This window comes from Triturus cristatus, chromosome 10 (assembly GCF_964204655.1).
Source record: "Triturus cristatus chromosome 10, aTriCri1.1, whole genome shotgun sequence".
Lineage (NCBI taxonomy): Eukaryota > Metazoa > Chordata > Amphibia > Caudata > Salamandridae > Triturus > Triturus cristatus.
Window position 1 is genome coordinate 943,172,549 of NC_140593.1, and position 15,743 is coordinate 943,188,291.

A 15,743-nucleotide genomic window follows, 5' to 3' on the forward strand; every position below is an offset into this window, starting at 1 on the left:
GTTCCGCTCATGCAATATCTAGTATACGATGGCCTCTTGCGCATAGCATGTCTTTGCGCACACATAAGCAGCTAATGCGGCCAGGAGCACTTTGGGTGGGCTTTAAATATCCTGCTGTTCTATATTGGCTAAAACTGTTTTTAGAAATGGCTTACACATCACATTTATTCACCTGGTTTTAAAATCATAATACTTGAATTTCGCTTTTATGCTGTATCATAGATGATCCTCTTTTTAAATGATTTTAATTAATTATAGGATAAAGGCGATATGATACGATGGAACAAGGTTGCTTTAGTTTTCTACAGTACCTCCTCATGGCCATGTAAGGTGGAGTAATGGGTCATAGGAACTTGTGTTCTGTGAGTATTGCTTGATTAGTAATGAGCTTGTGGATTAGTCCTTGGTCAATCTGAGTCCCTCTAATGCACCATGCTTTGTTTTAGCTTTAGGGGTTTGATTCAGTCTTTTGGCTTTCATTTGCACTCCATGCTGGGCATGGAGTGTGTGATGTAGACCCATGGCCATGCTAGCTTTTGTGAGTGCCTTTTGTTGGGTTAGAGTTTGTGTAAGAAGGCCTGGCCACAATAGTTTTCTCTTAGGATCCCTGCTGGAATGGAGCCTGGTCACTACCTTATGTAGGGAATATGAGGTATTAGCCCATGAATTATGAGAGTGTTCCTTAATTAGGCTGGAGTTTTGATTTAAGTCGTGGACACTCACTTCTCCTTTCATGTTCTGTGCTGGTCCTGGGGTTTGAGATAAAGTGGCCTGATCACTTTGACTTCTTCTTGTACTCCCTGCTGTCAATGAAGTGTGAGATGTTAGACTGCTGTCATTTTGGATTTTTAGGTTGTGATTTAAGCCTTACACAACACAGTCTCTCTTGTACTGCCTGTTGGTTTGGAGCTGGAAATGGCAGTCCAGATTGTTTTTCTTTCCTTTGTACTCCCTGGTGGGCATAGACTTTGGAGCATAAGGCTTCAGAAACTCTGGTGTGCACAAGTACTGCCAGTTGTGCTTAGTACTTGTGCATTTAGCTTGGGTTTTCAGTTGTGCTAATTGGTTATAGATTGTATTTTAAGCCTGGGGTATTGTTTTCTCTTATGTTCCGTGCTAGTTTTTGATGCTTGTAGTTTAGGTCTTGGTAATTTTCTTCCTATTATGCTCGATGCTGAGTTTGGAGGTTGTGTATTAAACCTTAAACTCTTTGTTTTTTCTCTTGTGGACTTGTAGGGGCAGGTGAATTGGGTCTTGACCATTCTGGTCTACCTTTGTGGAATGATGCATTTGTTGATTTAACTTACTATAGCTTTCTTTGCTTGGTGTTTGTTATATAAAGTTGATTGTGGTGCGAAGCCTTAACTATCCAGGCAAGAAGTATGCACATCCTATGGTGCACTATAATGGGTTTGGAGCTTTGTAGTGTGTTACATCTTGGCTTTAGCTTTTCACTTCCCAGAAGGTTATGTTCTTATGTTCAACAAGGTTGGTAAATTGACCTGGTCATATATTTTAATTTTCTATTCCATTTTTTGCTTCTTTTGATCATCTTCATGGTTCATCTGAGAGGAGTGACAGATTGGCTAGCCAATTTTGCTTTCTGGTTGGCCTTCTTATTGCGGAACATATGGATGGCTTGTCTATTCATAGATAATTTATTTAATTTCTTTGTGTGGTTGGGAACAATCCTCTGCTGGGCAATGAGACGACTCAATGCAGCTTTGGCTTGTGACCAGTATTGCTGGGTCACTGTCTAATATTGGTCTCTCATTCCTGGAGATTTTTGGGCTTTTTTGGAAATGACCTGGGATTTGCTTATGATTCCCATTAGGTCCTCTGGCCAGGTACTGAGGTGTTTTATCTGGATTATTTGTTATTTCTTGACCAATGGGGAGTGAACCCACAATTTAGCTCTTGTCTTGGGTTGGTTGATCTGAGATTATATTTCCCATTGCGGATTTCAGGACTGGTAGTTGAACTGATTTGGCTCAGACAGGATGAGGTTTATGTACAGGTCTACCTGCCTGCTTCTTCATGATCTGCAATGATCTCATTAATTCTGAGTTTTGCAACTTTTGTCCCTTTCAATAGTATCTTTTGTGATACTATTGTGCGGAAAGATCAGTGCTATTTGGTAGTTGTGAGATTGATGTCCTGTAATCTGCCTTAATTTTGAAGTCATAGACTGAGGAAAGGGTTGAGGAGGCAATGTGAGTTTACTTTCTGGTAATATTTGTTGTTCTGATTACCCTTATTCATACTAGAAACCTGTGGCCCACCATCCTTCTCATGATCATGACCTTGATCTTTAGTGCTTCGGGTTTGCATGAAGGCCTTGGGTGCCTGCCCCCTTTAAGGGCCTTGTGAGAGTGATTACCTGAGGGAAGGGACAGAAAGGCATTAGAAGGAAGCCAATTTCAATTTGCCACATATTTGGGAGGAGGTGGCCGGGTTCCTGATAGCAAATACTGGCATAGGGAGCGTTTGAGGAGGCAATCAGAAATTTACAATAGCGATTATACTTGAGTAAATTTCCATTTTTTTAAAGGACGCTGCTCTTTTACACAAACATCATGGTTTATAAATGAAGTAGGTAAGTCTAGTGTACAAAATGCTTGACAAAGAAGTGTAATATTGTCAGTCACTCCCAACAAGCAATTCTTGAGTGTGAAATTCAGCAAGCAAATATTAATCCAGCTCTTCCACCCATAAAGCAATTTAGGCTAATTTATCCTTTTTGGTTTTCAGGTTGGTTGCAAGGCGGCAATGGTTTTCTTCCAATACTGTGTGATGGCCAACTTCTTCTGGTTGCTGGTGGAAGGCCTGTACCTGCACACTCTGCTCGTCATCTCCTTCTTTTCAGAGAGGAAGTACTTCTGGTGGTACATCTTGATTGGCTGGGGTAGGAACTCTCTTTCATCTTGCAACAAAACTAGATAATATTCTTGCTCTTAAGGGATTTATGTTGGCAATCACACTGTAATGTATATTTTTAGGGATGAGTGGTGGTGTATTTTAGGAAAATGATTAGTTTGCTTTGTGTTTCTTCAAATATTAGTGCCATGCAGACAACTGGTGGAAGTATACAACCTATAGTAATTTATCGCCGGCGTTGCATTTGTACGTTTGTACATGTGTAGCGCTAAACACATTCACCATAAGATTTTTTAACCTTTTTCAGCGCTTATGACAGAATGACTACTTTCAAATTGCATTAAAATTGTGATCTTAATAGTGTGAGAATAATGTAGATTTACTAAATAAAATTGTTCTTTTAATTTCTTCTTCATTTCACGCTGTCACAGGTGGAGGCAGGATTTGTTTAAATGTCTTCTTGTCTACAAAGACATGCACACTTACACAAACAAACACACACAAACACACGCACGTGCTCCCACACACACAACCACTCACGCAGACACATGCATGCACACACTCACCACAAGCCCTAACGACTCCCCCTGTGCCTAACACTGGTGAATCAATATAAATTATTATCATGATTGATCAGTATTATCAAAGATTTGAAGGTGGGGACATCGTGTAGGCCTGCCTTGAGCAGTAGATTGCTTCAGGATGCCAGCTCACTCATATACTGCTATCACCTCATCTGTGCTAGCTCATCACAAGCTGTGTGTTCTGGATATATTGTGCTAAACTTTCATAACATTTTCTAATTCTTTTCAACACCGATTTACTAGCTTAATAGAATGATCGTACGCCAATTACAATAAAAAAACGTGACATCGTGGTTTCTTATAAATACACATGAAAGTGGCATGCATCCAGCTCTTCTCCTTTGACACATATGCTCCAGTGGTGCTCCAGTGGTGAATGGTGAACTTTGACACTGGTGAGGCATAACAGCTGCCCTGAAATTAACCAAGGGAGCAAGCAAAGCAAGCAACTCCAAGTTCCCCTCAGGGGATTTAGCACTCTCTCCCAAGAACATATTTAGAAAAATTGAATCAACTGATACATTTTGCAGTACACGTTTCAAAGTTTTAGGGATGCTGCAGGCCATTTTGAAGCACAACTATTACAATTTTGCTATACTTCTTCAAGGTGTGCTAAATAATAAAGACTCTCGTCATGCGTTCTAATTGACTGTACTGCAGCACCAGTAATGCCTGAATTGATCGGTAACTTACTCCCCCGCAGTCCTACTTGCCCTCCACCAGTGGTGGCCAGTACGGCTTGCAGGGTAGTGAGGTACGTGGGTCATAATGTAAAAATATATATATATAAAAATAAACACTTACCTTGCTGCCGGGTCCTACGTCTCTGCTCCTGCTCTCCAGCGTCCCACTCCGGGAACAGAAAGCACAGCCAGGCTCCCCCGACCAATCACAAGTCACAACGCTGCAATGATATGTGATCTTTTTTCTCTATTAATATCCATGATAACCCATTGTTTAATAACTTTTTAAAACTTTGTATGTATTTATGGTTTTATTCTTGTACCTGTACATATTTTACTACACTTTTATGGTCTTTTGACCGAAATAAAGTTATAAAATGAATGATTGGTCAGAGCGTTGACACAGCGATCAGCCAGGGGCTGGAGGGGTGGGCATGTTCTCCACGCAGGCTGTAATGCAGCCTGCATGGAGAACAGGGAAAGCGTGCTTGACCTTTTTGGGTGACCCGCAAGGGTGGGCCAAACAGTCATTGCACACTTAGGAGGGCTCTTCCGCTCCTCTACCTGTTGTGCAGCCCTGCCCCACCCCCTCACCCAAACCTGCTGCAGCAGGAGGCCAAAATAAAATGATAATAACATTCAGGTATTCTCATTTAATATCTTCCTTTCTTTTACTGCTGCAGAGTAGTGGGGCGACACTCCCCCGCCTTAGCACTACAGTTGAAGGCTGCACTCAAGCAGAAAGGACTTTATGGGGCATAAGACAATGGTAAACATATGATCATGTCTTGCCTCAGTCTGACAGGCTTTCGGAGGAGCTGGTGTGATATGGGCAGGCTCAGGACTATTTCAGCTGACTATTAAGAAGCATTAGATCTTCAGTATGCCCATGAAGTACCCTATTTTGCACAGTATTGCCTATGTTGGAATCATTTCCACCCTCCCAACATATAAAATGCTTTCCACTGACTTTACTGGAGTAACAGGTTCAAATTCCAGCTGTACCAATCAACCTTTTATCCTTCTATGGTTGATAAAATTAGTACTATTGAGTTGGGTAATAATGAACATCTGTGCTGTCTGTGCAAGCTATTGCAGTCTTTTAGAGCTGAAACTGATGCAACTTGTCATGTACCCGACCATGCTGGTTCTTCATATGTGTCTGGTATATAAAGAAATACTTAGCTTCCAAGGTCTCCCAGAAGCGAAACAAATATGTAAGAGGCCGCACCAGTCCTACTTGCCTTCCAAGGTCACTAGTCAGTCACACACTTGTTGAACAGTGGAAGGTGAACATTCACAGTCTTGTATGCTACCAAAGGGCATGCCCAATCAAATTGAACAAACATCAGAATGCAGTAAGCTCACACTAAATAAGGGCAGGATTAACAATCTCCTACGTGACCTCAGATTTGGTTGATTAATTTTTAAAATGTTATATGAAACAATATATATTGTTGTTTGCCACATGGTATCACCTATGATAACGATGGTAATCACCAATCTTGAATAATTTCTGTACACATGTAACATTGGTGTATCAGCCAACTCATTAGAAGGCACTTGGGACAGACCAGAGATGTCATCCTGTGAACAGAATCTCTAACATTGGTGCTCCAAGACAGTGCCCTACTTATTTGTCTCAGCACCAGCATGAAATGACAGATTTTCCCTAATAAACTATAGTTCAATTTGTATGCAGGTGGTTAAAACCAGGGCATAGCCACAGGTTCCAGAACAAACCAATTAACCGCTGTATAAAACAACTGCAGTGTAGCGATCATAATGAATAGTATGGATGAAAGAATGAAATGTATCCTGAGAATAAAAAAGGTGGGAATGGTTAATCTAATGATTACTAAAAAAAAAGGCTCAGAAATACTCAAAAAGAGAACACAAAAAAATAGGAGGTACTGAAAGTTGAGTCGGAAAAAATCCGTGTTTTAACTAGGGGTGGGCGAAATATCCCATTCTGCCAGCAAAATTGGTGGAATTGTTGGCGACTGCGCATCACTGTTGTAAAGTGGGGTTCCAGCCAAATTCTGCCAATCACCTCGTGTGCAGCTCCAGAGGATAAGTTGGATAGCAGGAGCAATATTTGGCATCCTCTAGTGCAATTTCCGGTCGCTAGGAGGACATCCAGTGAGATTTTTCTAACGCTGGCGGTCGCATACATTTGCAGTCAGAAGGCTGTGGCTGAGTACAAAATCTACTTAAGCAACAGCAAAATCAACGTGTGTAGCTGCGCCCTCTGGCATGCCGTGTGGTACAGTTCACAACCCAAAGTGCATATTTCCATTCAATGGAATCTTGAGGAGTTTTTATGTAACACAAAGAATCACAAAAGCTTTATCCTTTGGAGAAGATGTCACCTATTAAATCAATCTGTTGCGCTCATTTTCAATCACTCATACCACCTGCATACATTGGAAGTAAGACCATATATTCCTAATAGATAATCCTGACAACATCAGTTGTAAAAAAGTACAAAGTCAATTTATTGATTAAAAAACAGTTGAAACACACAAATAATCCCAAAAACAATAGTACATAATATCATCACTATTTAACACACAATAATACCAAAACATCTAAACAAACCTAATTGCATATAATAAAAATCAATATCGTATAATTTAAAAAGAGAGAGAGTACATATCACAAGACACACAACCATATGTCATAAGTGGCGTACACATCCGTAAGAAGAGATTTTCAGGGCTAGTACCGGGTATTGTCCAATTCATGAGATACTCATTGGTCTAGCCACTTGACAGATTGTGTACTTTTCAGCGAGGCGTTGACGCGTTTCGATGGACTCTTCATACACCATCTTTTTCAAAACAAAAACTTTTGTGGACTCTCAACGACATATATATAAAAAATTGATACACATATAATCAATTAAAAACCTGTCAAAATAAAACAACAAATAACAATCAATTAAACATAAAAATGACGTAAACTCAAGTAAACTCAAGTAAACTATCCTGATGTTCAAAACACCCTAACACATAATGTCCTTTTCTGGACTCTAGATGGTACAGTTTATACATCTTTACAACCAATGGTGCACAAGTTAATGATGAAACAATATATCATATTCCCAATGTAATAGTCTCCTAACAGTTGTACATTGCATGGCTCATGCTACCAACAAGACAAATCCTACTGTCCCATGATTATCCAGGTAAATATGTCACTCTTCCCACTATTCACATTCACAAATCTCTATAACTACTTCACCCCACATACCGCTGGCTCTTCCTGATGGTATGGGCTAAAATATTTTATGACACCATTATATTGAGAGCAGGCCACACTTTTCTAAGGCAACGATGAATACTCATGCAGCCCTGAGCATATGCTTCTCGGGTGGTAGGGGTCAAAACACTTCCTATTCCTTTTCCGGGATTCGGTTCTATACTGTAATGGGAAAATAATAACCATTCAGGTCAATATCTGTTTACAAGGATGACCTTATGCTCCACTTATCAATTAATAGAGCAAGCATCAGTGGGTGCTAATATACCCAGGAAAAGTTTAGAAGTCTCACCTCTAAATGATCATACAAGCGACAGGAGGATGGTTAACTGAAAAAATGATCCTGCTGGATGATTAGAAATCAGAGCTGATATTATATACTCTGCAAAACAAAGAGTAGTGTAGTCCAACGATTAATGGCCTCACTCTATACAGACAGACCCTAGAATTTATTAGGGCAACATATTACTACCCACCTTCAACCTAATGATGGAAGGTGAAAGTAGACTCTTCCGATCAAGACTGATTAATTTGAGTGCATCACTCTATCTAGCTCCCATAGTGTACATAGTTACTGGCCAGATCAACGGCTCTACAGAACCAAAAAGAAGAAAGGACTGAATAGCATATGAGTTCCTAATAGATAGTCCAACAATCGTTTAACACCACAGAATTCCGTTGATTCCAATTCCACAAGTTATGCCCACCCCGAATTTTGATGCCTAACCAAACGAGTATCAAACACGGAAAATTACATAAATACAGACAGTAGAACCAGTATATAAGCAAAAATCAATAAGAGCCACTTCATAAACACTATAGTTGGATAAAAAAAATATATAAAAATTTGCACCATTTTGCTGCTTCTGCCATCAACAAATAGATAATACTCCGTCCATTGTCACTGAAATGGTTTGCACAGGTATAAAAATGGAGTTCAGTGATTGTGAAAGCACTGTTAAAATATATGACGCATTACTTATAAATCAATTTAAATGTGTTACAAAAATGTTCTTTTATGTAAACGCATAACCAATAGTGTGAAATCACTTTGCTCCATGGCTTCTAAGGGGAAATGCTTATGTTTTTAGGGAAAACATTATCCAGTTTTTATCACACATGTATCAAAAATGGAGAGGTGGGTTTGTAAAATGTCCCACACAACAGTGCAATGTTTCAATGTTTTATATACTTTTCATAGGAGGACAGTAAACTGCATTTAAACAAGTCATTCATCAATTAAGAAGCTCATCCTATTTTAATTCATAAATCACAGAAATCCTATGTAAAAAATAATTTGAAGAGAATGTTGTAATCCAAAATCTAAAAACACTTAAATTCCAAAACTGGATGAAGGCGAGGGATCTATGATTTGAACCTGCGATTGAGATCACCTTAACGTTAGTTTATACGCCCATCTAACAAACCTTCAGCTGGCTCCAGGACCGCCCATACCACCTCTCTATCAGGAAACCTGGTAATATTTTTGGGCTTCCACATGTCAATTAAGTGAGGTAAAGGATCACGTGTCATCTTTCCCTACTATGTAAAATTCCCCCACTACTTAAAAATAACCAGCAAGTGACGTTAACTCAAGATCTTGCTGCATCCTGCTTAGACTACTAAAACATCATTTAGACTGGGCTTCTCAGATTGCCAATTGTCAGGCTACATAGAGTCAAACTCACAAAAGGTGAAAGGAGGAATGCTTGCAAATACTTTAAACCAATGTCAATAGCTCGATCAATCAGTTTTCCCCAGTGTGCTTCTCCATACTGAGGTCCGCCTATTGCAAATCAGTACTGACCCAGTTCCTCTTGGTGACAGCTTATCCCTAACCCCCTGGCAAAGCCCCCTCCATCAGGGTACAAAAGTCATCCCCGACCAATCTCGGACTAATAAGGCCTCATCAGTGAGGTTTTACTTGGATCATGTTGACCAATAACCCAGTGACTCAAGTTCAGGAATATCCTTATTCTCTTAGAGCGTTGTATCAAACACTCAACGGGGAGGAATACTTGCAAACAGTCTAAGCCATTGGCAATTGTTTTGGGTAGGATTAGAATCTGTCAGAATTCTCCCACTGTTCCACTCTAGACTGAGACCCAGCAAATTGAACCAGCACTGACCCTGCTCCTCTTGGGAACAGTTCATCCCAAACTGCCACACCAGGTCCACTTAAAAAGAAAATACAAGCAACCTTAGACTGGTTGGACCTTATAAGACCTGGTCAGTGATGTATGGCTTGGATCGTGTAACACATTGAGCAAAGGACCCACATATGGGCAGACCCCATGTCACTTAGTGCATTACATCGAACACACGCTTGCTATTGATAACGTTGCTCAAGAGTTGGCCTCAGCCCTTCCCAGGAATCAGAACCCAATCATATGTTGAAAAGGGAACTATTGAGACAATCTAAAAGGACTGTGCAAACTCTCAGCAGTCTTTGATCGGAGAACATGAGAACTTGTCTCCACTCTATTAGATTAAAAATTTTCCTCTCCTGCTTTACTCTAGATGAAACTAGATAGTCCTTGTTTCCTCTTCTCAGGTAACTGAAAGAACATTTTAAATTTCTTTAACAAGATATAAAGAAATAAACATAACCACAACCACCCACCAATTCTCTCCCCATTGCTTCAGATGGCATCATTACCATCCTCAATGATGACATTGCCTAAGACATGCCAATTGCCTCATTTATAATATTACTAGTGACATCACTTATGACATTTCCAAAGCCATGAGTAATCATGTCAAACCGCTCCGTCTTCCTTGTTTATGTCTACAGTGACACACCCAAATATTCATTCTGATGGTTACTTCTAACTGCAGACAGCTCACCACGAGAACGCCCCCATGACACCAGACTAGATCCAAAGATTTTTCTCAGCATTGCTTTCGCACACCATCAGGTAGCATTGTGTGGTTTCCTGTTGACTCACACCCACCCACAAGTGACACCAAAGCCACTGATAAGCACCCCCCCTGTGTACTGACCTCAGTTAATTTCTTTCCACAGCTTTGTATGGTGACCCAGGGCTAACTTTTTCTTCACATTTGTTACAATGTGTAGAGAAATGTCACCTCCTAAAACAACAAACTTTAAACTCTGTAGGGACTATCTCAAACAGCTGAATTTGATGGCTCCAAATTGAGCGGGGACTGTGCCCTGATGAATTTGAAGGTGATCTCGGACCACAAAGCCAAGCTATACATTGCTGAATGCAGTTGGAAATCATAAAAGACTTCTCCAGCTCAAAGTCATGGAATCTGACACATTTAATTTCTCTGGGCAGGTCCCACAAAAGAAAATTGTTACATCTCAAGTCTTTGGGTAAGTCCAAATCAAAGAAAAAACTAAGCGGTCCATGTCCCAGCCTCACCATTTTCCTTCTGAGAAGTTGAGAGGATGTCAAGGTGTCTTGATTCTGGTCCTCCTCTGAGGTGCAGGTTTCTCAACTGATGCACCCGAAATGTCCTGGTCTGTCAATGACATGGATGTATTTAAGGATACCATGACTCACATCTTCAGGCCCACAGATCTGCAGAGGTCACTATTTGGGTTACCTCCAGCCAGTCCGTCCTTACCATTGGCTATGTCTCCTGGAAACCCTTTAGGTTCAGCTCTGATTCTGAAACCCATTCCACATCCAGCACCCCAATCCACTCTGGTTCCTGCTGCACCAATGCTACACAGCTGCCGCCAAAGAAGGATGTTCAACTCATCGTTCTGTCTAACTCTGAATCAAATCTGTCCCAACCTAAAACAAAGCTGCACGCAAGTTCACTTGCTACGTGCCCAGTGGGCATTCCTTCCAACACAGATAAGGCTTTCCCTGTGCCTAGAGCTCGCCCTTCAGTACTACATCTCTTTGGGTTGGACTCCAATCACAGCCAACCTGCATTTGGTGATGATGGTGATGATGGTGTTGACGGTGAAGTTGGGGATGATTTTTCCTCCACACTATAATGATGACAACTTCTCATGGCCAGTGGGCTAGATATGTTCTCTGACACAGGGCTGGTGTCTCCCCGATCCTTCTATAGCCCTATGAGTCTTGGATCTGCAACTACCTTCAATTGAAGTAAAGACTAAAGTGGTCACAGAGATCCTACACCCTGGACAATCTTTCTGAGAAACTTTGTTACCAGCCAGCCTCGTCCTTTGGACACATGTGGACTTCATTCCCCAAGCAGCAGTGTGCCAGGAGCCGTGTTGACAGAGTGGTGTGAAAAGGGGATGTGGCCTCGGACCACTCTCAGCAATCCAGGTGTGTGGCACTTACTGTAGGTACCTGGTGGGCTAGTTGGCACCCAGGGACCCTCAGGAATGAAGGGGACTTACAACCCCAACTTTGTGCGCGCCAGAAGGTGCGTTTGCAGAGTGGTGGGGAAAAGAGGCGTGGCCTTTGTCCACCTCTCAGCAGTCCCACTGTGTGGGACTTACTAGAGGTAAGAGGTAGGCTTGTTGGCCCCTAAAGGACTCCCAGCAGCGAAGGGGACTTCAATCCCATCCGAGAGAGTGCCAGGGAGCGCGTTTACAGAGTGGTGGGCAAAGGGTGCATGGCCTGCTATGAGATCCTACCAGTCCTGCTGTGTGCGACTTACTGGAGGTAAAAGGAGGGGTAGTTGGCCCCCAAGGTTGTCCATGGGGGCCAACTACCCCTCTTGTTACCTGCAGTAAGTCCCACAAAGTGGGATTGCTAAGATGTCTAAGTAGGACATGCCCCCCCTTTCTCCACCACTCTGCAAACACGCCTCCTGACAGACTACGGGATGGGGGATGAAGTCCAATTTACTCCTGAGGGACTTTGGGGGCCAAGAATCCCTCTTAGTACATCCTCTAAGACCTATGCGGCGGAAATCCTGAGCGCTGGTCGGAGGCCCAGCACCCTTTCTCCACCACTCTGCTAACATGACTACTACTTAAAGAAGCATCTTTCTGCACCTCTGACTTACAGGTTGTTTTTATGCCCCTGACCTACTATGTACTAGGGCCTTACAGAGGAGGTCCTGCCAATCACAGGGGTACCCCAACGCATAGTGTTCCCTAGTGTATGTAGGTGTTTTCACTGTATTCTAAGTGTCTTTCAGCATAGCACTGGCTCTAGGTCTGGTTAGTTGAATCAGTTACCACCAGTGCCCGTCAGCAAAAAGTTGGGGGCACAGGATGACTTTGAAACAGGCCTCTTTCTGCTCCTCTGTTGGTTCTTTGTGCACATCTCTTGCTTCTTTCTGCACCTTTCTTCGTCTTCCTGGACTTCTGTTGCCTCTTTCGGCATTTCTCTTGCTTCTTTTGCGGCAGCTAATCACCTGTGCGGCGATTAAAGAAATAATCCATCAGGACTACGTGGCCCAGCAATCCCTGCTCTGTTCTATCGGAACTGCCCATGAAGGGCGGGCTTACCTGCATTAAAGGAGGAGTCCTGAAGGCACAGAACTTTCACCCACGTCCACGCCTCTGAAGAAGAGGATTTTACCTCGAAACGCGTCAGGCGGGAAGGACGCCGTTGAACTGCCTACGCTTTTGGTGACACCTTTCCCCTTATACCATTAAAAGTCTTTGTACTACAAACAGCGTTGGAGTGCTTCCCACCACAAGGGCAACCTTTGAGCAAGCATATTAACATAGTAGTACATTAAAAAAAATAGAAAAGTAATATCATTTAAAATAAATATTTGTCTTAATTATATTACTCTATATATGTATATATATATGTATATATATACAAATATAAATATATATAACTTTAACAATAAACATAAACAATTCAATAAGAAAATATATATTAAGAATTGTAAATGCTATATACATTTTAAAAAACGAAACCATAAAAACGAATAATATAAAAAAAACAATTAATGTTATAAAATCTATTTTACCAATATTACGAAAACTATTGGGGTCTAAGAATATTAAATATACATTTCCCTCTCTAGTTTGTGCAATGTGTTACAATTTGGAGGGGTTAGGTTTACTATTCCTACTCCAGTTATTCCAATAGTAGGGAAAGTGTTGGACTTCAGAGAAGTTAGGTTTACTCTTTCTTCTCCAGTCAGTGCAACAGTAGGAAAAGCGTTGCACTTAGGAGGGGTTACACTTACTATTTCCACTCCAGTCTACGCAACAGTAGGGAAAGCATTGGACTTCGGAGGGGTGAAATCTACTATTCCCACTCCAGTCTAAACAACAGTATTCCCACTCCAAACAGTGTAACAGTATAGAAAGTGTTACATTTTGGAGTGGTAAAATGTACTATTTCCACTCAGAACAGCGCAACAGTAGGATAAGTGTTATACTGTGGAGGGATTCAATTTACCTTTCCCATTCAGTCTGTGCAACAGCAGGGAAAGTGTTGGTCTTCGGATGGGTGAAATTTATTATTCCCACTCCAAACAGTGCAACAGTAGGGAAAGTTATGGACTTCAGAGGGTTTAAATTTACTATTCCCACCCCAAGCAACAGAGCAGTAGACAAGTGTTGGACTTTGGAGGGGTTACATTTATTATTCTCACTCCAAAACGGGCAACAATAGGAAAACCACTGGATTTCGAAAGGGTCAAGCTTAAGTTTCCAACTCCAACAGTAAAGACAGTGTTGGATTTTGGAGGGGTACAATCTACTATTCCCACTCCAGTCTGTGCAACAGTAGCAAAAGCATTGGATTTTGGAGGGTTGAAATTTTCAAATCCCACTCCAAATAGTGCAACTTTAGGGAAATTGTTGAACTGCGAAGAGGTTAATTTTATTTTTCCTACTACAGTCTAAACTTGAGTAGGGAAAGTACTTCACGTGAAACACATTTTATATATATGTAACCCCCTGAATGTAAAAACAATATTAAACGCTTAATATAAAAATTAATAATTATCATGGAATGTATGTATATATATATATATATATCTCCCAACTTTGCCCTGCAAATGAGTCCGCACTCACAACTCACAGGTAGGTTGCACAACAACATTTATTTTCGTGGATGAAGCAAGCATATATATATCGCACAAAGTTTGCCCTTCATTAAAAGCGCACTCTCAAGGCAGGTTGGCTTACGCGTTTCGAGCCTCATCGCTCTTGATCACAGGCATGTATGCAGAGTTCTGGCAACACGTCAGGACTTAACTCTCATCTGCATGCTAATGAAATAATTGCCCTCCGGTGGGCCTCTCCAGTGTGTCATTCTCCCAAAGCATGCTGGAGTTCGTAGTCCATTATGAAACATTTTTCCCTCCAGTGGGTTGTGTGCCAAAACCATTGCAGTGTTTTAGTTATTTAAAAGCCCTCCAGTGGGGCTCTCAATGACAAATGTGGAGGGCAATTATTTCATTAGCATGCAGACGAGAGTTAAGTCCTGACGTGTTGCCAGAACTCTGCATACATGCCTGTGATCAAGAGCGATGAGGCTCGAAACGCGTAAGGCGAGGAAAATCTACCTTAAATGCTGAATGCTGTTTGCTGTAAATAAAAGACTCTGTAGAGCCAACCTGCCTTGAGAGTGCGCTTTTAATGAAGGGCAAACTTTGTGCAATGTTTAACGGCAGCCCAGCCGTGAAAGCCAGCACCACCACTAGAGATTTCTTCAGAGCTTCATTACGGTACGGCAGAATCATCTACCTTGAGAGTGCGCTTTTAAAGAAGGGCAAACTTTGTTTGATATATATATATATATATATATATATATATATATATATATATATATATATATATAGATATATAGATATATAGATAGATATATATAAAAATAAAAATATAGCAACCAGTCTCTCTCCAACTCAAAAAAAAGATTGTGACACAGCTGCGGGAGAACAATAGATCGGCTTCATTTCAGCCTTCAAATGGCCTCTTCAGTGCCCGTTTCAGATGTGTGCTACATATATATATATAGATTTATATATTATCTACTGGCGGTCGCCAGTAGATAGTTATAGTTAGGATCGTGTTTCCATAGGAAATCTCAAAATTCTATTTTGAATAACTTTGGCGCCGGTTGACGAATCCTCGCGAAATTTTCAAAACTAATGGGGCGCTCTGTTCAGCTCCTACCCTGAAAGTCTCGGGGTGATTTGTCAAGCGGGGGCCGAGTAAAAAGGGGGGTCCCAAAACGCGTTTTCCCCATAGGACCTTTAGTCAAAGGTACAGCCCGAACGGCTGAACAGAATTAGCTGAAATTTGGCAGAGAGGTAGTCCTCAGGTCAGGGAAGTGCCTTTTGCAGGTCTGGTGTCAATCTGTTCAATATTTCCTGAGAAAATAGCATTTAAAAGCATATAAATATATATAGGCGCGCACCGTGCGCGCACCGTGCGCGCATGGTGCCGTGCGCGAGCGTA

The 15,743-nt window shown here is 41.4% G+C and overlaps 1 protein-coding gene across 3 annotated transcripts in view; it reads left to right on the top strand.

Annotated features, from left to right (window-relative positions):
• VIPR1 (vasoactive intestinal peptide receptor 1) overlaps positions 1-15,743 on the top strand; it is an 806,458-nt gene that overhangs the window by 616,913 nt on the left and 173,802 nt on the right. For all 3 annotated transcript variants that reach the window (XM_085628778.1, XM_085628776.1, XM_085628779.1), the window contains exon 7: positions 2,752-2,905. In XM_085628778.1, the coding sequence (XP_085484904.1) occupies positions 2,752-2,905 (154 nt within the window). The remainder of the gene's footprint in view (positions 1-2,751; positions 2,906-15,743) is intronic.